A 24,670-nucleotide genomic window follows, 5' to 3' on the forward strand; every position below is an offset into this window, starting at 1 on the left:
CCGTCCAGTCTGTCCACTCATCAGTGCGGGACGGTCACTCAATCTGCCTGCTCTAAAAATAGAACCTGACCAAAAAATGCGACCTGGCCTGGCCGGCAAATCATGTCAACCAATGAAAGGAGCTACTGACACGGCGAGAGGTATACCTATACTACTATTTTCACAGCCGGAGAGAGAGAGAGAGTGTGAGAGAGAGAGAGTGATTATAGGGGCGTCGGAGCTATTGAGAAAAAGACACACAGACAGACAGACAGACGGACGGAGACAAAGACGTAATGAAAAGAGTGATAATGAGAGGTACGATATTCACACAGCCGGAGAGAGAGAGAGACTGGGTCGGAAAAGGGGGGGGGGGGGGGGGGCATAACCGAGAGACTGAGACGAGAGTGACTCGTGGGGGAGGGGGGGGACGCGGCGGGGAGGGGGGGGGCGGTGTCTATCGAGAGAGTGTGTAAGAGAGACAAACAGACAGATAGACAGGCAGACGTAATGAAAAGATCGATAACGAGATGTACGATGTTCACAGAGAGATATCGGGAGAGAGAGAGGGGGGGGGGGGGGGCATGACCGAGATACTGAGATGAGAGTGATTGGGGGGGGGGGGGGGGGGCTGGCTATCAAGAGAGAGAGGGGAGACAGATACAGGCAGACAGACAGACGGAGACACAGACGAAATGAAACGATATATGTCGAGAGGTACGATATTCACAGAGAATGCGAATGCAAATGCCAATGTTTTATTCAGTCATTGTGGGCTATAGCCCCTCATGAAGGGGAGTACATAAACATACAAGTACATCACAGCCATAACAAAATGTTATACATACATATCAACGGTCACATCAAACGAAATCAACTGATGCCGGTTTAAATCATATCATCAAGACAATACAATATCTCGAAATGTAAATATATTGTACCAGAAAAATGACACATTAATAATAATAATGATAATAATAATAATGGTATTTATAGGGCGCAAAATCTTGATGTACGGCTAAACAAAACTGTCAAAAGAGAGGAAAAATAGAAAGAAAGAAAAAAGAGCCGGTTATGTACAAATATTTGCATCTCAGGTTCCAACACCGAGCAGGTACAGGCTGCAGTGGGAGTCAGTAGGGGTCGTGGAGAGGACTATTAGGAAGAAGAAAAGAGGTGAGTTTTAAGAGCAGTCTTAAAAGAAGAGAAAGTAGGTAGCTGACGGACTGAGAGTGGAAGTTCATTCCAGGAGAGTGGGCCAGAAACAAAGAAAGTACGTGGGCCGAAGATCACTCTCTTATGGACGATACCAACAAACTAAATTTAAAGGCACATGGATTTTGGAAATATTTTAAAGGAATGAACTTGTGTACTTGCGTAGGTCTTCTGTTCAAGTAGTAAATGACGCCCAGTCGAAACTGACTGTCGTTGGCTCTGGTCGAAGTTGCAGACTGCTCCCCCCCCCTCCCCTCCCTCCTCGCTTACTTCGGTCCTCTTTGAAGTGAGCGTTACATGGTTTCTGGTTCTGTTTCGTTCCATGAGCCTCAGCCTATGATATGGGTAGTAAAATAGAAACTAGGACTACGGCTTAGATATCCAGATAAACCATCAGAGACAGGAGAAGTATCTGTTGAGGTTGTTTCAGAAACTGAATTTCCCACACACAGAAGAAACCAACAGAAGAACAACCTGAAATTGTTGAAGTGGAGAGTTTCAGAGAAGAGGTAAACCACAGCGGCGACCTTGCCAAAGCAGTGTCTCTAATCAAGGGGCACGTTTTCTTATTATTCCTCTTATTATTGATATCATTATTTTTTCCTCTTCTGATTTTGTTAATCTGACTGCTTTGGGGTCATCCCCCGTGAGAACAAGTTGAGAATGATGTGTACAGTACCCCCAGTTTTATTTCGTTTAAACCATAAAGTCCATTGCTGCATTTTTTTTTAATGTGTACAGTACCTCCAGTTTTATTTCGTTTAAACCATAAAGTCCATTGCTGCATTTTTTTTGTTATTATTTTGTGAGAAAGACAAAATGTTGGCCAGACCCACGCCTGTGAAATCACTCCATATATTCATCCCATCCAACCAAAACTCACAACCTACCTCCACATGTAAAACATACACCTTAAGCCATATATCCCTGCGCTCAGCCACGTACCTTTCACCACTTACACACATAAAGGAGTGGTTACAATTATAACGATTGATGTATTATATATGTAACCAAGCGCTCTGCTTGCTTCAAAAACTGCTTCACACATGAGCTATAGCAGACGCCGTTTTAGCAACTAACAGCCGGTCATCAAATCGTTTAGTTCGTTCTTTTTACCGGCCGTACCCTTATATACCATTCGGGTACACGGCTACATATGTGAAGGAAGATTCTTCATGCTTTTTACATGCCCAGATCAGATTACTTAATTCAGCCCGCTATACTGAGTTAGACCGGCTGTAAGTTTATACAGCCATGTTTTTCCTGGTTGTGAGTCATTCAGTGCTATACTGGTTCTTCGGCTTAACTATTGGAGAGACTGAGAGAGAAAGAGAGAGAACACTGAAAATTCTCGTTTTATTTTCGACTGAGGATAATAGATAAGCACTGGTGTGCTTTTCAGTGGTCATCCTGAACAAGGGTCTGTCTACACTACTGACACAGTACTGCCGGGCTACTGTAACTGAAGTCATGAGCAAGGTATAACAATAAGATACATCCGTCAGAAAAAAAGGGGAGATGGAAAGAAAAACACTGACGCACGCACGCACACGACTGACACACGCACTCCCAGTCAGTGACACACTGACACACACTGACGTACGCACGCACGCATACTACATACTCACCGCACACTGGCACACGCTCAGTGCCGACACACACACACACAATTTACACGCGCGCGCGCGCGCACACACACACACACACACACACAAACAAACACAATTTGCACACACACTGAGTGACACACACACACATGACACACTCACACACACACACACACACACACGTGACACACACACGACATACCGGCACACATGCATACATAACGGTATGTTATCAAATACTATCTACTGTATATGAAAACAGAAATTCTGAAAGAGTTACACACAGAGAAAAAAAAAAAAAGCTCTTCAATACTAAAACTGAACTAATTCCTAATTCCATATACATAAATGAGAGAGAGAGAGAGCGTGTGTACGCGCGCGCATAAATATACACGAACAAATCAATCGTCCGAGAAAGGGCACAACTGGGTTAAAACAACAACTGTCATTGATTCAGCCTTCCTGGAAGGAAACCAATGCGTAAACGACCCGGGAAACCAACCAGTAAGGAGATGCCTTAATCTGCGACTCCAATCTTGTTTTCTGAGTCAAACCAAACAGATCAACCACTGTTTTTGTTTTCAAAGAGGCCCGGCGGTGTGTAAAACCATAACTGCGTATTCATTGACAAGTGTCACGACAAGAGCGTTGCATACCTTGCGGCGACTATCAAAGCGATGGTATTTATTCCCCACCTGTGGACAACATGCCGAAGATGACAAAAGGGTTTTATAAATTGTTATCTGATTAAATGTTCAAGTCTGAGTTACCTACACAACTCTACCCAGCATTATCTCTCAACCAAAACAAATCATTTTTAATCTCGATCAACGGATTTATGACGTATCTTATGCATGTACTACTTTTTATAGGCGGAAGAAGACCACGAAGAAAATAGACACACCCTGATACAAGATGGCGGCTATCTGTCGGTGTTGGCAAGTTACTTTTGGAAGTGAAAATGTTGCTTTGGAACCAAGAATCTTGTCCTAAAATCAGACAATACTTCTTACATTCCTTTTCAGTTTATTTGCTGCGTGGCGTGAAGTAGCACATTTCATGCTTTGACTGACAAAAGTTGTAATTGTGCAAGGACTGAAAGTGTTGGTGTGTGTGCATCAGTCAAGCGGACGAAAATCCTGTTTCAGTGTGGGCCCACCTGATTGTTGTGTGTCTTTATTTGGGGCAGGTGAGTAGTTTATCAGCACAGTATAACACATTTTAATCCACAGTATGTTATAACATGTTACAGAGACTGAATTAAATTTGATAGGAAAAGTCATTGATGCACTTTGGAAAACCCACTGAAAGCTAAGATACGGTGTCGGACAGCCGATCTTCGGTCTGTTGTGGAGGGCACGACTGAGTCTTATTCAGTTGTGAATTCACAGATTTTTGGAATAGTTGGGTTCCCAAAACAAGATCGTATGGTCACCGATGACTTTGGAGCCCAAATGATTTACTGTGCATGTAGTTCATTCTTTGGTCTGTCGGATCTTGTTAGACCACTTGACTATTCAAAACCTTCCGATGTCAAGGAAAAGAGAGAAATGGTCCGCTCATGTTAACGTGAAATTGGATATCAAGCTGGTAAAAGTAATCAGACAATTGAATAAAATTAATCATTTTATGATCAAAGGGACATCTCCTGATTCCTTCCAAGTTCCAGCAGTAAAACCACAACCACCACCCACGCCCCTCCCCCCCCTCCACCCATCCAACATATCCCCCCCACCCCCACAAAAAAGAAGTTTATAATTATAGGACTTTAAGTTTGCCATGTAGGATTTAGCATCATGTTTAGGCTGCTGAAAGGCCCCAGACAGGTTTGGTCGCATGATTTATAGCCCCCTTCCCCCCCATTCATCCTCCTCCAACCAAGCCTAGAGTAGATATATCCCTTTGAAATTTATTGCTTGTATGGATACTGATAGTACCAATACTAGTTCAGATGACCAGAGGATTATGATATTTACTGGTTCACACACACACACACACACACACACACACACACACACACACACACTGCATACATGTATACATTTTGATATGTATATACATTTTGATATGTATGCATATGTACATAGCAGCTGCTATACACATACATACACAGAGTCTGATTACACACTTGACTTGTGTGTCATATGGAAAATGGGAAGAGGTAAAATATGATAGTGATAAAGAGACAGATAGGGGTGTGGATGCGGTTTAAAAGTTCATCTATAGCACCATTGTATGAAACACTGAAGGTAAATATAGTCACAACTGAAGCACATGCATACAAGTAAATATTTTGACAGATCCCAATGAGAATAGGACTTGACCTAAACTTAAAGAGTGAATAGTAGAATACCACCTTGTCTTCGGTTCATCGAAATATTTTGCTGCTCAGTCCTGTCCACACACACTTGTACTGTAGCAGAGAGAAGTGTTTCAGTGCAGTGCAGAGTATTGGTCTGGCAAAAATAATATTATATTCATAGAGATGACAGTGCTTTACAAGTTACAATATCAGTAGTGGTCTGTTCTGTAAACTGTTTGGCCTTCATCATATTATATGCCTTGCTGGGAACATAAAGAATAACACAAGGGAAGATTGACAACAGTAATAGTATTAATAGTGATGAGATACTCATACTGTTGTGTACATAGAGATAAGAATAGATACTACATAGAATGGATCAGATACAGTGTGTTCTGATAGTCTATCAGTCATAATTTGATCATTCTGCGAGTGTGGCAACTGCTTGTACAGTTGTAGAGAAATCTCATACTGTACTAAAAAAAAAAAATGTATGGTCTGGCTCGTGGTGTGGTACTGAAATGGGTGGAATTCAAGCCTGATGGTGGTTATGAATGAAAGACTTCTTGACTCAGACCAGCAGAGGAAGTGGCAGTTTGAACCCTGGTAATGCTAAGCGATCTTTTTATTTACTGATGTCGATATAGATCTCTCTCTCTCTCTCTCTCTCTCTCTCTCTCTCTCTCTCTCTCTCTCTCTCTCTCCTCTCTCTCTGTGATTCAGATTGCAAGTGAAATAAGGAAAGCAGCCAAAAACAATACTTTTCCTGGTTTAATCTGATGACAAACTAATTGCCAGTATCAGTCAATAAAATTTCAAAGAAAGAGAAAGTAAAAAAAAAAGGGGGGGGGGGGGGGGTGTTGCAAATCAATATTCAGCTCATTCTTTCTCACCCTCTTTTGCTTCTTCTCCCTGTGTTTCTGCGAGTCCTGGGGGCTGACCAAGTGGATGAATCATGTTTTGCGACAGTGAGGGAGAATGCATGACCCAGACGGCAGGAGTAAAATATTTAGCGCAGAAGGACGGCTTGTCAAGAGATTGATCACCATCATACCCACAGGCAGTAGCTTGTAATAAGCAGTGTTGGTGACGAGGGTGAATATATGATTTTTATCCTACAGCCAGTAGACTGTTGCACAGCACTGTGATGTGTGTTTTTTTTTATTGCTGTGTTTTGCAGCCCCTTCACCATTTATGTATTTTGTCCAAATATGTTTATATCAAAATTTATCATGTTTATGTATGTGCGAGCATGTAAAGTGCGGGTATGTGTGATTCCATGCATATGTGCACTATAGATTTGCCAACACACACATAATGTAAATGTTTGCACATCCACTCACACATATCCACACACACACACACATCACAGACACACACACACACACACACACACACATGCATATCATATGCATCACAGACATAGACTGCATGCAAACAGATTATTTTTGCAAGCTTCATTTTCCATTGTTTTTAACTTCAAAGATAAGTCTGATAATATGATCAGCATACGTTATAGCACTTAAAAGTTAAAGCAACATAGGATATGCAGAACTTGGCACATCTTAATATGTCAAAATGTGATAACAGAAAATTATATTTGTGCATGCATTTGAAATGCATGCACAAATATACATTCGATGATTGATATGCAGTAATACATCATAAGCAAGCACACATGCAGCTAAGGTTTCCTGCATAGATCTGAGATCCAGGTCTGTCACTCAGTTTTAACACAGACAGAACAGTTTTTTGATTGGATCCAGTTCCAGTAATGAACAGGGTCACTGCATAGTAATGTGTGTGTGTGTGTGTGTGCGTGCGCGCGCACACGCTTTTGCATATGTGGACATTTTTGTGTGTGTGTTTTTTTTGGGTTTTTTTTTGCAAGCGATACACAGTAAAACGTAATCATGATAATCTCAGCTTTATTTGCCTGGTCCAGGTTTGGGATGCAACATCTGTAACAGCAGGATGTGCACATCCTGTTTTCCCTGAACTTCTTGGTGAAAGATGTCTGTGCACACTTCTTTCCTTGACATCTGCAAGCTTTAATGTAAAGGCCCCATGTACCATCGCTTACATACTACATCATCAAACTCATGAGTCATCAAAACTGGCTGGACATTTGTGGCTTGAAGCTCTGTGTCCGGTTTTTGATGCAAAATAAAAAAAAAATCATTCATATTTTGTGGTCCAGGACTATTAGTATTATGTCATTATATCACAAATGACTTCTTTTATTACTGTTGTTTTAATTCAAATGTTGTGTTGCTGTTGTTGGTTGTGATAAGTTGTCAGTGATTATTTATTATCTCTGTACTTTTTCTGTTTTGACTGTTGTGTGCTGGCAGTGTTTTGTGAGCTGCCCTGTCATTGGTGAACTGTGGGGACGACAGATCCAGTATAATGAGCCACAGTCAGGACAACAAGAACAGGCGAGATGTGCACGTAAGTGACAGTAACAGAATTATTGTTGTCCTTTTCTTTTTCTTTTTTCTATTTGGAGTTGTGTCAAAAGATGGTACTTAAATTAAAGACAAGAAGAGGAAAACTTGAACTGATTTTGATTTATGATTGTATCACTGTTGGATCCATATTAAAAAAAAAAAAAAATTAGGGTTAACTGAATTATCCATGATCTTTATAAACTTTTTGAAATGAGGTCTGTGACACGGCACTTAATGGAAATGAAACATTTCTGGAAATAAGATTGTATCAGTCTGCAATGTAAAATATACTTATAGTGCACATTTAATTGAGCTGTCTTGAAGGCACACAGAAATAACCCTCTCTTCTTCTTCTTCTTCTTCTGCGTTCACTCGTATGCACACGAGTGGGCTTTTACGTGTATGACCATTTTTACCCCGCCATGTAGGCAGCCATACTCCGTTTTCGGGGGTGTGCATGCTGGGTATGTTCTTGTTTCCATAACCCACCGAACGCTGACATGGGTTACAGGATCTTTAATGTGCGTATTTGATCTTCTGCTTGCATATACACACGAAGGGGGTTCAGGCACTAGCAGGTCTGCACATATGTTGACCTGGGAGATCGTAAAAATCTCCACCCTTTACCCACCAGGCACGGTCACCGTGATTTGAACCCGGGACCCTCAGATTGACAGTCCAACGCTTTAACCACTCGGCTATTGCGCCCGTCAGTAACCCTCTCCAATTCTCACATTTCTGTCACAAAAACAGAGCAACGTCAGTCATCACCTGCAGCATCATTCATGATTATCGAAATATCTACATACTAATATGGACAAGAAAACGTCCGTAATCAGGGACTGACATTAACCTTTTTGAAGCTTTTTCCCACTTGCCTAGTCAGGCAAGTCATTGGCAAATTCACTTGCCTGGACGGATTTTGCACTTGCCCTACTTTCCGAAACTTACATGCATCACATGCGTGTGTGCGCGCGCGCGCGCGCGCACACACACACACACACACACACAGTCTCTCTCTCTCTCTCTCTCTCTCTCTCTCTCTCTCTCTCTCACACACACACACACACAGAGAAGCAGTGAAACCCTTAACTGATATTTGTTTTGTTGGGTTTCACAAAAGATAAATGTTGTTTTGAACAGCTAAAACAAGTTTTCTCTCTCACGTGGCAAAACACTGCCTTAAGAGTCTGATGATCGGGAGATGGGGAGGGGTGTGTGTGGGTGTGTGGGAGGGGTAGGGGGGGGGCAGTGGAGGGGGGGGGGGGCATGGGATATTTTTTTTAAACACAACATGCTTGTCAATGTCTTGAAAAGAAAACACTTGCCCAGTGGGGCAAGTTTGGTCAGGACATTAATTGCCTGACACGATGATCTACTTGCCCCAAGCAGTCCCTTGGAAAAAAAAAAAACAAACCCAAAAAACCACCACCACCACCACCAACAACAACAACAACAACAAGAAAAGAAACAAAACAAAGCAAAACCACAAACAGGATACAAATGAAGGTGGTTGTGGCTGGTGGTTCTGTTGTTTGATGTATGAAAATCAGCTCAGCATCTGAAGTTATGGGATTTAATGCCCTTGGCATGGATGTGCAAAAAACAACAACAAAAACATAACCATTGTTTTCCATGTTCATGATATTGATGTGTTGATACTGTAGCTTTAAAAAAAAAAAAAGACCAAACCCCCCATCCCCACCCCCCACCCCCCCACAAAACAGTATGTGCATTGAATTTTACAATCGGAAAGAGAAACCACCATTATTTGGGTGAGGTATCCCAGGTTTTTTGTCTTCCCTTTGTTGACCTTTGTCAGTTTGTGTTGTCAGTGTGAGAGAGAAGTACAATGATTTTCAGTTTGACTGAGTGAGGAAGCAGTAAAGAAAAATAAAAAGGATGAACAGTTTCATAAGTGGGTGGGTGGTGAAAACGACAACAGGAGCAACAAGTGGTTGAACTGAAAGCGTTGAACTTTCTATCTGAGGGTCCTAGGTTCAAATCCCGGTAATGACGCCTGGTGGGCTGAGGCTGGAGGGTTTTTTTTTTATTTAATTTTTATTATTTTTATCTTCCAGGTCAACAGATGTCCTTAGTGTCTGAACCCTGTTTGTTTGTATTTAAGCATGCAGAAGGTCAAACATCCACGTTAAAGATTCCCTGTAATCCATGTCAGGGTTCGGTGGTGGGTTATGGAAATAAGAACAGCATGCACCCCCCCTCCCCCCACGTCCCCCTCGCGCCTCCCTCCCCCAGTAAAAAAAAAAAAAAAAGCAGCCTGCATGGTTGTGCAAAATGGTTATACACTTGTACATGTATGTATGTACAGTTTTAGAGTGACTTTGGGAGTTGCAGCCCATGAACGGTGAAGAAAAATAGAAATAAATTTTTTTGTTTTAATTGAGGGAAAAGGATTAAGCAGTAAGTGACCTGCTTTCAGATGGGCGCAGTAGCTGAGTGGTTAAAGGGTTGGACTGTCAATCTGAGGGTCCCGGGTTCGAATCACGGTGACGGTGCCTGGTGGGTAAAGGGTGGAGATTTTTACGATCTCCTAGGTCAACAGATGTGCAGACCTGCTAGTGCCTGAACCCCCTTCGTGTGTATATGCAAGCAGAAGATCAAATACGCACATTAAAGATCCTGTAATCCATGTCAGCATTCGGTGGGTTATGGAAACAAGAACATACCCAGCATGCACACCCCCGAAAACGGAGTATGGCTGCCTACATGGCGGGGTAAAAACGGCCATACACGTAAAAGCCCACTCGTGTGCATACGAGTGAACGCAGAAGAAGAAGAAGGTTATACACATAAAAGCTCACTTGTACATGTATGTATGTACAGTTTTAGAGTGACTTTGGGAGTTGCAGCCCATGAACGGTGAAGAAAAATCGAAATAACATTTTTTGTTTTAATTGAGGGAAAAGGAATAAGCAGTAAGTGACCTGCTTTCATCTTACCCTTGTAAAGAATATCTATCAAGCAGTCAAAGGAATACGAGAAATGAAAAAAAGGAGGAAAAGAGTAAAATTTATACATTCTTGAACATCACATCATGGAAACAAGAGAGCAAAGAGGAGATCTGGAAGAAGAACTTTATTGTCTAAAAAAAGGAGAAGTAGCATCAGGTGTGGCAAAACAATACAATTTCCCAACACACACACACACACACACACACACACACACACGAAAACAACAATAAACATGACTTCATTGAACAGCATCAATGAAATGTATAAGTTTGGTTTTTTTCATAGCAAGCATTTCACATATATATTCCCTTTAAAACATTGTAAATAATAATTATTACTTAGTAATTATGAATATAAGAAAGCATGAACCAAAAGGTGGCCCAGTGTGAGGGCTGTAGTCTGTGTGTGGCAGAGTAGGTTAGCTGTGTACCCTGTAGATGGTCCTCAAAGGTGACCTGGCCCACAAGGCTGCAGTGCTCATTAAGGGCCAGTGCATTTTTGACTCACTTGTGTAAACAAAGTGAGTCTATGTTTTAACCCGGTGTTCGGTTGTCTGTGTGTGTGTGTCCGTGTGTCTGTGTGTCCGTGGTAAACTTTAACATTGACATTTTCTCTGCAAATACTTTGTCAGTTGACACCAAATTTGGCATAAAAATAGGAAAAAATTCAGTTCTTTCCAGTCATCTTGTTTAAAACAATATTGCACCTCTGGGATGGGCACAAAAAAAAGAAAAAAAAAAGAAGCCTAATTATATGCAAACTGCATTTACTGTTATATTTATATTTTTTGTATTCTCTAAACTTGGCACTTTGACCTCTTATTCTGACACAGCAACAAGAGGAGTCATTATTATCATTTTTTGTTCAAACAGGAACTTCTTTTGCTAAGCATGGAATTTTGATTTATTTTGCAAACGTTTTGGTGCAGATAGTAAAAAAGGGAAATTACTCTGTAATTAATGCTAGGGGACTTAATTTATCACAAGTGAGTCTTGAAGGCCTTGCCTTTCTTGTTTTTGTTTTTTTACCTCCTGTCCCAGTGTGAGAGTCCTCTCATAGTCCTTCACAAACGACTGAGCTGTAAATAAATTCTCACTGCAGTGGAGAAACCATTGATGTCGATAACAATGGGGTGTGGGTTCCTCCCTTTTCCTGTCATTTGCGTAGTGACAGAACAAAATTTATACTGCACTGCAGACACTGGTGGCTACACTTTTTTTTCAGGTGAAAATGTTTCCGCCCTTTTTTGTGTGTGTGTGTGTGCATGCATGCGTGTGTTTGGGTTGGGTTGCGTTGTGTGTGTGTGATTGTGTGTGTATGTTTGTGTGTTTGTGCGTGCATTTGGGTTGGGTTGTGTGTGTGTGTGTGTGTGATTATGTGTGTGTGTGTGTATGTGTGTGTGCGAGTTGTGTTTGGTTGTGTTGTGTTGTCTGTGTGTTTGTATACAATGTGCGTGTGTGTTTGCATGTGTGTGTGCATGTGTTGTGTTGTGTTGTGTTGTCTGTGTGATTGTATTTGCATGTGTGTGTGTGTGTGTGACACATTACTGCATGTTCATTCTGTTCCATTGTTGCTTATGTTTTGGTGCTATACTGGTGTTCCATCCAAATTCAGTGTAATGTATTGCGATTGCTGAAAAACAGCAAAAAAAACAAAAAATCAATACGGGCTGTCCATATGCAGCAGATGGACCGTTTTGTGACACTTCCTTTGTAACTGTCTCCTTGTTTCTCATTTCAGGTTGTTCAGCATGTGTGATTTCCTGCATGTTTTGAACCATTGTTTGTACCCTTTGTATGTGAATTCCTGTGTTACCTATTATCATATGAACCAGTGTGTTATAGATTTTTCTTCCTGGGGCTTAGTGTATATTATTATGAACCAAGGTGTGGGGAAATTCTCAGTGACAGATATTCTTGATGTTTTTTTTTGTTTTTGTTTTTGTTTTTTAATCCAGTGAAGTAAAATGAACAGGAAATTAAAGTGATACTGACGCAGCACAGAGATCGGTGTTGACAGAGACACAGGAGTGAGGAAGTTTCAAACGACAGCTTTCAAAAAATGGGGAATGGTGAGACAGGAAGTTAGTCACAAGTCACTGGACAGGGTGACAAAGATAAAAAGGGAAATCGTGTGATGTGTGAAGTGTAGGTCACATGCACGCACACAGATACGCTTGCACGGCTGAACTTTTCAGATGGTCAGGGAAAGTGGTGACAAGTCCTGTCCGCACATGTGTCCTGCCTTTAGTCATATCTGCTTCCGCGATGCTTGTAAAAGTATGGGTTTTTTGGATTTGTTTGTATGTTTTTAACTAGTGATGTCAGTGGACTTGTATTTTTTTTGTTTTGTTTTTTGTTTCTTCCCTGTTGAGTTTGTCGGAGTCTGTATTTGTGGATAAATGAGGAAATATGTAACACGCGTTCTGAAGCATGAAGTGACTCAGAGTCAGTACCAAAGTCCATTTGAATCGAAAGAATTGGACACAGTAAGAAGGGAATGTTATGATTTGGGCTTAGAGATAGGATATGATAATGCAATTTATATGCCTGCACAAATGTCTTGCATGTGTTTACCAAGATGGAACATAATCCTGTCAGTTTTTGCCTTAAAGGTGCGATTGATTTCATCATGTGGTTGGTCAGATGTCCTTTAATTTATGTTTCAGGCTGTCAGTTCCTGTATGATAGTATTCTTTGAGAATATGCAAATCAGCACAAAGATTGTCAGAAAGATAATTAGGTGAATGTCAGAAAGATGAATGAGAACAGTGAACCCTGCCTTTGATACATTGCTGTGTGTTTGTTGAGCTGCTTTAGTTTAACAGCACAGCAACACAACACAGTGCACTGCGATATTATACTGTACAGTACAGCGTGGAGTGATGGCCTAGAGGTAACGCGTCCGCCTCGGAAGCGAGGGAATCTGAGTGCGCTGGTTTGAATCACTGCCCAGCCGCCGATATTTTCTCCCCCCTTCCACTAGACCTTGAGAGGTGGTCTGGACGCTAGTCATTCGGTGATACAATAAACAGAGGTCCGGTGTGCAGCATGCACTTAGCGCACATAAAAGAACCCACGGCAACAAAACGGTTGTTTCTGGCAAAATTCTGTAGAAAAATCCACTTCAATAGGAAAAAGAAATAAAACTGCATGCAGGAAAAAATTTTTTAAAAAGGGGTGGCACTATAGTATAGTGACGCACTCTCCCTGGGGAGAGCAGCCCGAATTTCACACAGAGACATCTGTTGTGATCAACAAAAAAAAAAAAAATTTAAAGAGAAAAAAGAAATACATATGTGTGAAATACAGTACAGTACAGTACAGTATAGTATAGTACAGTACAGTACAATACAATACAATACAATGCATGTTGCCAGAATAGGTCGGACCACTCTCCTCCCCCCCCCCTGTTGTACAGGACTGATAAAGTGATATTGACAGTGTTTTCAGAGATGATTTAATGGCTGGGTTCTAAGTAACAATGATAATACTGGTAGTGGTCATAAAAATAACGATAATTATAATTATGCAGATTGATGCTGGCACCTCCCACAGTGGAAGCTGACTCAGCTCGTGGCATTTGTAACAGAAAGTTATACATACATAACATGTATATAAATACCTCAAGTACACCATACACGAACAAGTGTGTGCACTCACAGACACACATTGATGTTACAAAACACCCCCCTTCACTTGTACACACACAGCCAGGGGAAAAAAACCCAAGAAACACTTTAGTTAGTCAAGAAGATGGTGGGCAGAACAGAAGAGACAAGTTTTTAAGAAACTTTTATTTATAAAAAACTGAACTGGGGAATACCCGTGAGAAACTGAAAAATGCATTTTGTTCCACACCACTGGGTCAAGACAGGAGAAAAAGCGCTGCCCTGGGGATGTCGTTTCTTTCCAGGAAGTAATCGTTAATAAACATGTCTTCTCCCTGGTTACGCATTCATGGGCTTGCAGCTCACACCGTTCACTGATATTTATGAGTGGGCTTTTTTTTAACTCTCTCCATACGAACGGCGAAAGAGACGACGTTAACAGCGTTTCATCCCAATTACCATCATCAAAATATTGCAAGCGGAAGGCTCTTATACTGAAGAGGTGAATGTTGACAAAGAATACCACAGTTCTGACGATGGAAGCTAAAGGTTGGGTCATTCAGACGCCCACTGGACATCCGAGGGGTCTGTGTAGAGGAGAAGAGAGGACTGGCCGTACTGAGTGAGTTAATGGTCGTTTTTACCCCACCAAGTAGGCAGCCAGACACTGTTTTCGAGGGTGAGGGTGTGAGGGGTGGGCAGTGTTTGGTGGATAGGTTCTTGTTTTCGTAACCTATTTACAGCTAACATGGATTACAGCTCCCCCCTTCTTTCTTTTTTTTGGGGGGGGAGGGGGCTGGGGGGGGGAGGTGATCTCTTTCTCCACGGGCATCGGAAAGTAGTGATTCAGTACACTAATGGATGGGCGCAATAGCCGAGGGGTTAAAGCGTTGGACTGTCAATCTGAGGGTCCCGGGTTCGAATCACGGTGACGGCGCCTGGTGGGTAAAGGGTGGAGATTTTTCCGATCTCCCAGGTCAACATATGTGCAGACCTGCTAGTGCCTGAACCCCCTTCGTGTGTATATATGCAAGCAGGAGATCAAATACGCACGTTAAAGATCCTGTAATCCATGTCAGCGTTCGGTGGGTTATGGAAACAAGAAGATACCCAGCATGCACACCCCCGAAAACAGAGTATGGCTGCCTACATGGCGGGGTAAAAACGGTCATACACGTAAAAGCCCACTCGTGGGCATACGAGTGAACGCAGAAGAAGAAGAAGAAGTACACTAATGATACCAAGTTGTAGTTCTCCCCCTCTCTCGAAGGTTGTGAAACTGTCTTCTGATAAACAAATTCCAAGCTGTTTCTGTTTTTTTCACCCTTCTCTCTCTCTCTCCAGGAGTGTCAAATTTGTAGTCCAATTAACTAATAAAAACAAACAGGAAAAAATGAAGCTGTACTTTTTTCCCCCCTGTGTCTCTCCTGTAGCTTCAGATGGTGTTCCAATCAGCTAATAAAATACCAAGCTGTACTTTTTTCCCCCCTGTGTCTCTCCTGTAGCTTCAGATGGTGTTCCAATCAGCTAATAAAATACCAAGCTGTACTTTTTTTTCCCCCCCCCCCTGTTGCTCTCCTGCAACTTCAGATGGTGTTCCAATCAGCTAATAAAATACCAAGCTGCACTTTTTCCCCCCCCTGTATCTCTCCTGTAGTTTCAGATGGTGTTCCAATCAGCTAATAAAATACCAAGCTATACTTTTTTTTTCTCTTTCTCTTTCTCCAGTGGCATCAAGACGGTGGTCAAGTAAACCAATAATCTATACCAAGCTGTACTTTTTTTCTTCCTGTCTTTCTAGGGGCTTCAGAAAGTGATTCAATAAACTAATAAATGCCAAGCTGTACTACCCCCCCTCCCTCTTTCCATGGGTGCCAGATGGTTTTCCAGTAATCTGTTATCAAATGATATGAAGCTGTACTTTCCCCCACTTTTCAAGGGTGCCAGATGGTTTTCCAGTAATCTGTTATCAAATGATATGAAGCTGTACTTTCCCCACTCTTTTTAAGGGTTTTCCAGTAATCTAATATTGTAATAACCCCCCTTCTCTCTCTCTCCACTGGAGTCAAGACTGTGGTCCAGTAAGCTGATAAATACCAAGCTGTATATTTTTCTGTCTCTCCATGGACATCAGACGGTAGTATAATAAACTGATGAAATACTTAGCAGTATTTATCTCCCCCCCTCTCTCTCTTTCTCTCTCTCCAGAGATAAATATCACAGCCAGGTTCCGATTTGGAATTTCTGACATATTTCTTCATCATTATCATTATCGAAAGTCCAGTGTCTCTGATCTTAGTTGTCCTTTGCTATGCAGACGTGCTGAAGAAACCAAACTTCACTTTGTGTTGTGTTGCCCTGCTTTGAATGACCTTAGACATGAGTGGATTCCACAAAAATATTATAGACACCCTACTTTATTTCGACTTGCCATGCTTATGTCATCAACTAACGAAACTATTATAAAACAGTTTGCTATTTACTTATATAAGGCTTTTAAGTTTCGCAGTGTATTATGTAGTTAATTATTATTATTTGCGCATTATCCAATTTGTGGATTATCATTTGCAGTTTATCATTTACTTTTGTAATTTGTAAGGTTTTGATTTTGAATGTTGATTCACTGTACCCCCTTCATGAGGGACCATGGCCTTTATTGAATAAACTATCCATATCCGTATCCGTATCTCTCCAGGGGCGTCAGACAGTGGACCCTGAGGAGCGCTTCACCAAGCTGGAGCGCATCGGCAAGGGTTCCTTCGGGGAGGTGTTCAAGGGCATCGACACGCGCTCCCAGGAGGTGGTGGCCATCAAGATCATCGACCTGGAGGAGGCCGAGGATGAGATTGAGGACATCCAGCAGGAGATCATGGTGCTGTCCCAGTGCGACAGTCCCTTTGTCACCAAGTACTTTGGCTCCTACCTCAAGGTGAGGACGTGGGGTTGGTTGCTGGGAGGTAGGGCTTGTTTGGTGGAGGTGTTTCTATAGGGGCATTAGATTGGGCCATGAAGATGTTTCTGTAGGGCATGGGATAGGCCATGTTTTTGTTTTCTTTGTTGAAGGTGTTTCTTTAGGGCACTGGATTAGGTCATGTTTCTAGATAGGGCTTGTTTGGTGAAATGTTTCTATAGGGCATTGAATTAACATTTGGCCATGGTTCTAGATAGGGCTTGTTTGGTGAAGTAGGGCATGGGATAGGCCATGGTTTTAGATAGTGCTTGTTTGGTGAAATATTTCTACAGGGCATGGGACAGGCCATGGTTTTAGATAGGGCTTGTTTGGTGAAATATTTCTACAGGGCATGGGATTAGGCCATGGTTCTAGATAGGGCTTGTTTGGTGAAGATGTTTCTTAGGGCATGGGATTAGGCCATGGTTGTAGATAGGGCTTGTTTGGTGAAGATGTTTCTTAGGGCATGGGATTAGGCCATGGTTCTAGATAGGGCTTGTTTGGTGAAGATGTTTCTTAGGGCGTGGGATTAGGCCATGGTTTTAGATAGGGCTCGTTTGGTGAAGATGTTTCTTAGGGCATGGGATTAGGCCATGGTTGTAGATAGGGCTTGTTTGGTGAAGATGTTTCTTAGGGCATGAGATTAGGCCATGGTTGTAGATAGGGCTTGTTTGGTGAAGATGTTTCTTAGGGCATGAGATTAGGCCATGGTTGTAGATAGGGCTTGTTTGGTGAAGATGTTTCTCTAGGGCATTGGATTAGCCCATGGTTTTAGATAGGGCTTGTTTGGTGAAATGCTTTAATAGGGCATGGGGTTAGGCGATGGTTTGGGATTAGGCCATGGTTTTAGATAGGGCTTGTTTGGTGAAGATGTTTCTTAGGGCATGAGATTAGGCCATGGTTGTAGATAGGGCTTGTTTGGTGAAGATGTTTCTTAGGGCATGAGATTAGGCCATGGTTGTAGATAGGGCTTGTTTGGTGAAGATGTTTCTATAGCCTGTAGGGCATGGGTTAGACCATGGTACTACAGAGCTTGTTCGGCGAAGACCTTGTCAGATGGTTCTGTGGGGCATCCACCGGATATTTGTCATATTGTCACTCGTAGAAAAAAGGAATTGATTTCCTGATGTTCGTTTCCTCTTGTGTTCAGTTGTCAAACTTGTGTTTGTGTGTGTTGTGTGTGTGTGCGCATGTGTGTGTGTTTGATAGAGAGAGAGAGAGAGAGAGTGTGTGTGTGTGTGTGTGTGTGAGAGAGAATCTCTCATGTCTGTCTCTCCCATCCCATCCCATTCTCCCACTCTCTCTCTGTCTCTCTCTGTCACTCTCTTTCACTCTCCCACACTCTCAGTCTTACTGTCTCTGTTTCTCTCTCTCTGAGTCTCTCTCTCTCTCTCCCACTTTTTCTCAATCTCTCTCTTTCTCATTCTTACTCTCTTTCTCATTCTCTCTCTCTCTCCCCCATTTTCTCCCAATATCTCTCTTTCTCATTCTTTCTCTCTCTCTCTCTCTCTCCCACTTTCTCCCAATATCTCTCTTTCTCATTCTTTCACTCTCTGTCTCTCTCTCTCTCCCACTTTCTCCCAATATCTCTCTTTCTCATTCTTTCTCTCTCTCAATTTCTCCCAATATCTCTCTCATTCTTTCTCTCTCTCTCTCTCTCTCTCTCTCTCTCTCTCTCTCTCTCTCTCTCTCACTTTCTCCCAATCTCTCTCTCATTCTCTCTCTCTCTCTCTCACTTTCTCCCAATCTCTCTCTTTCTCATTCTTTCACTCTCTCTCTCACTTTCTCCCAATCTCTCTCTTTCTCATTCTTTCACTCTCTCTCTCTCTCTCTCTCTCTCTCTCTCTCTCTCTGTGACCCAGGGGTCCAAGCTGTGGATCATCATGGAGTACCTGGGCGGGGGCTCGGCCCTGGACCTGATGAAGGCCGGGTCCTTCACGGAGAACGACATCGCCATCATCATCCGGGAGATCCTCCATGGGCTCCACTACCTCCACTCGGAGCGCAAGCTGCACAGAGACATCAAAGGTCAGTCACTGCTGCAGCCGGCGAAGGCAGAATAGTTGATTTCTTGTGACCCCTTGGGGGGCGTTGAAACGTTACACACATACGTACATCTTTTACACACATTCCATGTAAACAATAACTCTCTCCATACGAACGGCGAAAGAGACGACGTTAACAGCGTTTCACCCCAATTACCATCATCAAAATATTGCAAGCGGAAGGCTCTTATACTGAAGAGGTGAAATGTTGACAAAGAATACCACAATTCTGACGACGGAAGCTAAAGGTTGGGTCATTCAGACACCCACTGGACATCCGAGGGGTCTGTGTAGAGGAGAAGAGAGGACTAGCCGTACTGAGTGAGTTAAGAGTCATGTCAAAAGAATGGAGAAAGAAAAAAAACAAACCCATTTGCGCAAATAATACACATTAGTTATTACTTTATTCTCAGCCGTTAACAACAGACATTATGGAAAGGAACTACAGAAAGAGTGATGTTGGGGGTGGGGGTGAGGGAGCGTGGGACGGAGAGGGGTGGGGGTGAGTGGGGGGGAGATGGAGGAAGGATGTGAGGGGGGGTGGGGGGGTAGCTGTATCAGTTTATTTGTTTGAGGCTGAGTGTGTCTGTGTCTGATGTAGGGTGGGGGTGAGGGAGGGCAGGAGGGGGTGTTGCGGGAGAGGAGGAGGAAGGATGGGAGAGGGGGTAGCTGAATGTGTTTGAGGGGAGTGTGTGTGTGTGTGTGTGTGTGAATGTGTTTGAGGGGAGTGTGTGTGTATGTGTGTGTGTGTGTGAGAGAGAGAGAGAGAGAATGTATGTGTCTGTCATAAAAGATAAGCTTGCTTCAAGCTTAGCGGAAGCATGCGTCTTAATCTTCTTATCCATGTCAAAATCTGCCTGCGGGTTTCTGTATAAGATGCATTGTAGCACCACAAACAAAAGCTAAGCTTGATCGAGAATCTGATCCCTGCAGTGATCTAATTTGATCTCACAGTTAACTGTGGTGTTTGGGCAGCTCTGGGACTGCAGTAAGCCTAAAAATAAGTCTGACACCACAGGTCAAGGAATGTGAAAACCATCCCTACCATTGCTCTAGCATCACTCTCTTTGTCTTTGCCTCTCTGCTCCTTTCCTCGCAGGCAGTGATCGCCCACAACATTTCCGCCCTGACCCTCTGTGTTGTGAAGACCTAGAACTCTGTAATGTAGCCTATGGTTGAATAGAATAAAGTGTTTAAAAGTCCAACTGCTGTTTACTCTAGATGTAATGCTTTAGCCTATAGTTGAATAGAATAAAGTGTTTAAAAGTCCAACCACTGTTTTCTCTGGATGTAATGCTTTCTGTACTGCAGCCTGTAGTTGAATAGAATAAAGTGTTCAAAAATTCCAACCATTGTTTTCTCTAGATGTAATGAACGAACCTTACAACAAGTGAACAACAAGTGTTTAACTCACTCAGTACGGCCAGTCCTCTCTTCTCGTCTACACAGACCCCTCGGATGTCGAGTGGGTGTCTGAATGACCCAACCTTTACCTTCCGTCGTCAGAATTGTGGTATTCTTTGTCAACATTCACCTCTTCAGTATAAGAGCCTTCCGCTTGCAATATTTTGATGATGGTAATCGGGGTGAAACGCTGTTAACGTCGTCTCTTTCGCCGTTCATATGGAGAGAGTTAAAAAGTCCAGCAACTGTTTTCTCTGGATGTACATGATTCTCTCTGCACTGTAACCTATGTTTGAATAGAATAAAGTGTTCAAAAAGTCTGACTACGGTATTCTCAGTATGTAATGAATGACCTTACAACAACATTATTATTATTAATACTTCTTCTTCTTCATTTGTGGGCTGCAACTCCCACGTTTACTCGTATGCACACTTGTGGGCTTTTACGTGTATGACCGTTTTTACCCCGCCATGTAGGCAGCCATACTCTGTTTTCGGGGGTGTGCATGCTGGGTATGTTCTTGTTTCCATAACCCACCGAGCGCTGACATGGATTACAGGATCTTTAACGTGCATATTTGATTTTCTGCTTGCATATACACATGAAGGGGGTTCAGGCACTAGCAGGTCTGCACATTTATTGACCTGGGAGATCGTAAAAATCTCCACCCTTTACCCACCAGGCGCCGTCACCGTGATTCGAACCCGGGACCCTCAGGTTGAAAGTCCAACGCTTTAACCACTCGGCTATTGCGCCCGTCATTATTATTAATACAATCCTCCCTTTCTGATTGGTTGTGACAGCGGCCAACGTGCTGTTGTCGGAACACGGGGACGTGAAGCTGGCCGATTTTGGCGTGGCGGGTCAGCTGACCAACACGACCAATAAACGACAGACGTTTGTGGGCACGCCCTTCTGGATGGCCCCTGAGGTCATCAAGCAGTCGGCCTACGACACGAAGGTGGGTTGGGTTGCACTGGAGATATCTGCTTTGATGAAGGGGGTGACAGTGTGATGTGAGAATGGCGTATGTACCGTTGCTGTGCCACAGTTTCCGTTTCCGTTTCTCAAGGGGGCAACACCACATCTGCAAGGCAGATGCCTGACCAGCAGCATAACCCAACGCACTTAGTCAGGCCTTGAGAGCATGCATTTGTGTACCTATTGGAGTGGATTTCTACAGAATTTTTGCCACAGAACAACACTCTCATAGCCGTGGGTTCTTTTACAGTGTCAAGTGCATGCTGCACACGGGACCTCGGTTTATCGTCTCATCCGAACGACTAGACGCTCAGTTTGATTTTTCAGTCAGACGTGGGAGAAAGGGTGAGAGCAGGATTCGAACCCAGGCCCTCATTGACTCTGTAGTGGCAGACGAGCGTCTTAACCATTCTGCCACTTTCCTCTTTAAGTGCAACGCCACCCATGTATTTTGTCCTTTTTTTTTTCTTCTGGAAGTATATTTGTTTGATTGTCATGATGGATTTTTTCCTCCATGATTTTGCCAGGGAAAACAGTTTTGTTGCCGTGGGTACTTTTACAAAGTGCATGCTACACATGGGACTTTGGTTTATCGATTCATGTGAAAGGCTAATAGAGTGTGGAATGATACGACTTTTTCTCTTTTTTTTTTATATTGTTTATTCACCTCCTCAGCGCACACACATGCAGTCCCACCGTCATTGTCGTCGTGTGAATATTAATGGTGGTGCATTTGTGTGTAGACAGGCATTTTTAGGAATCAATATGATTTGGTCTGAATGCAGCCTTCGCCCTTTCCCCGTGCTTCAGCTATTCAATGAATATATTCATGAAGAGATTTCAGACTGGCGTTTGGGCTCTCATTCTGTGGATTGAGTGCTGGTATATATGATAGTCCGTCATGTCCGACTATGACCATCAGAACAGCAGAGGAGGCAACTGCTGTTCCAACTATCTGGGCTAGAATTTGATTGTAGTGGAGAGTGTCTTGCCGAAGTTACATCCCCACTCTCTCGGCCAAGAGGGTTTTAGGACAGTCGGCGTTGGGATGGTTCCCAAAGGCCATCCAGCCCACAAGGCTGCAGCACTAAGAGCCAGTGCAATTTTGCCTCCTAGTTTGAGAGTCATAGTCTTTCACACAAAAGACTAAGCTGTAAATGGTTTCCCATTGACTGGAGAAACCATTGATAATACAGCTGTCACTTTGCTGTTGGCCCAAATGTAAACTTATGTCAATCTGTGATATAAGCCAAGTGTTGGGCCCAAGTGTTGGTAGGACAGGTATATATAGAAATTTTGGCCTCCTCAACTGAAAAATGGAAATTTGATTTTCTTCCTGAATTAGACATTCCCCCCCCCCAAAAAAAAAGAAAAAAGAAAAAAAGAATGAAAATGAATTGTACAATGGGAGTTTTTCAAATTTATGATTTTGTGCATGATATATGTTGTTTAATCACACATACTTAACCGTGACCCAACTAGTGCAGACTCCGGCAGGGGTCTGACATATGTGTGTGTGTGTGTGTGTGTGTGTGTGTGTGTGTGTGTTTCTCTCTCTTTCTGTGTAAGTGTGCATGTTAAATATATATTTGTGTGTGTGTGTGTGTGTGTGTGTGCATTTTTTTGTGTTTGTGTGTGTGCGTGTCTCTCTGTATATGTATATGTTATCTATATTTATTTGTGTGTGTGTGTGTGTGTGTGTGTACATATATGTATTATATATGTTTATTATAAATATATGTATGTGTGTGTGTGTGAATGTGTGTTTGTGTGTGTGTGTGTTTGTGTATGTTATCTATATTTATTTGTGTGTGAGTGTGTACATATATGTATTATATATGTGTATTATAAATATATGTGTGTGTGAATGTGTGAGCAGGCGGACATCTGGAGCCTGGGCATCACGGCCATCGAGCTGGCCAAGGGGGAGCCGCCCAATTCGGACCTTCACCCCATGCGGGTGCTGTTCCTCATCCCCAAGAACAACCCGCCCCAGCTGACGGGCAGCTACACCAAGGCCTTCAAGGACTTTGTGGAGATCTGCCTCAACAAGGACCCGGAAAACGTCAGTTGTCTTTATCTTTTTTTTTTTTTTTGATTCATGCTTGTTGTGTAGCTACACCCACTTTAGCCGTTTTGATGAAGCCACGCCCCCTTTTTTTTTTTAACTTTATGATGTGGCCACACCCTTTTTCCTGTATGATGATGCCAAGTGTTTTTGCTCTGAAGCAGCAGTATTGGAAAGCATTTGGGGAAATGGTACCTATCAATATTATTTTTTTGTGCCTCAGATTACTTTTTTTTTTTTTTTTTCACATTATCTTCTGAATATTAAGTTTTCTTCTTAGTGTGGTTTAAAACAACAACAACATGTTTATGTTATTTTTTTTCACAGCTTTATGAAAATATTTACATCATTCTTGTGCGTTTTGAAACGGTGAGGAGATTTATGGTGTAGATATGTCTGCTGTGAGAGATGGAAATAAAGAAAGAACGGGGGTGGTGACAGACACTCGACATCCTCTGTTGCCTTCAGCTATGTAAGCATTAAACGGCGGGCGCAATAGCCGAGGGGTTAAAGCGTTGGACTGTCAATCTGAGGGTCCCGGGTTCGAATCACGGTGACGGCGCCTGGTGGGTGAAGGGTGGAGATTTTTTACGATCTCCCAGGTCAACATATGTGCAGACCTGCTTAGTGCCTGAACCCCCTTCGTGTGTATATGCAAGCAGAAGATCAAATACGCACGTTAAAGATCCTGTAATCCATGTCAGCGTTCAGTGGGTTATGGAAACAAGAACACACCCAGCATGCACACCCCCGAAAACGGAGTATGGCTGCCTACATGGCGGAGTAAAAACGGTCATACACGTAAAAGCCCACTCGTGTGCATACGAGTGAACGCAGAAGAAGAAGTAAGCATTAAACTCAAGGGGGAAATAAGATATACATATATATATTTATACATGTTACATACATGTCACATGTCGAAAGTCAGTGAATAGAGGGAGTGGTAATAGAGACAGGAAGAGAACTAGGAAGGATAGAGAGAAAGGTGGTGGTAATAGAGACAGTAAGAGGAGTACTACAAACAAAAGAAAGAAAAGAAAGGTTGTGGTAATAGAGACGGTAAGAGTTTTATGAAGAAAAGAG

At 42.6% G+C, this 24,670-nt stretch overlaps 1 protein-coding gene across 6 annotated transcripts in view; it reads left to right on the forward strand.

Annotated features, from left to right (window-relative positions):
• Positions 1-3,311: 3,311 nt before the first annotated feature.
• Positions 3,312-24,670, forward strand: part of LOC143288972 (serine/threonine-protein kinase 26-like) — a 55,206-nt gene continuing 33,847 nt past the window's right edge. For 2 of the 6 annotated variants that reach the window (XM_076597683.1, XM_076597685.1), the window contains exons 1-6: positions 3,312-3,990; positions 7,458-7,554; positions 16,834-17,067; positions 18,951-19,116; positions 21,342-21,499; positions 23,399-23,584. In XM_076597683.1, coding sequence (XP_076453798.1) covers positions 7,513-7,554; positions 16,834-17,067; positions 18,951-19,116; positions 21,342-21,499; positions 23,399-23,584 — 786 coding nt within the window. In that variant the 5' untranslated portion in view covers positions 3,312-3,990; positions 7,458-7,512. The remainder of the gene's footprint in view (positions 3,991-7,457; positions 7,555-16,833; positions 17,068-18,950; positions 19,117-21,341; positions 21,500-23,398; positions 23,585-24,670) is intronic. The other 4 variants (XM_076597684.1, XM_076597686.1, XM_076597687.1 and 1 more) reach the window with 4 other exon arrangements.

The sequence above is a fragment of the Babylonia areolata genome, chromosome 13, assembly GCF_041734735.1.
Source record: "Babylonia areolata isolate BAREFJ2019XMU chromosome 13, ASM4173473v1, whole genome shotgun sequence".
NCBI lineage: Eukaryota > Metazoa > Mollusca > Gastropoda > Neogastropoda > Buccinidae > Babylonia > Babylonia areolata.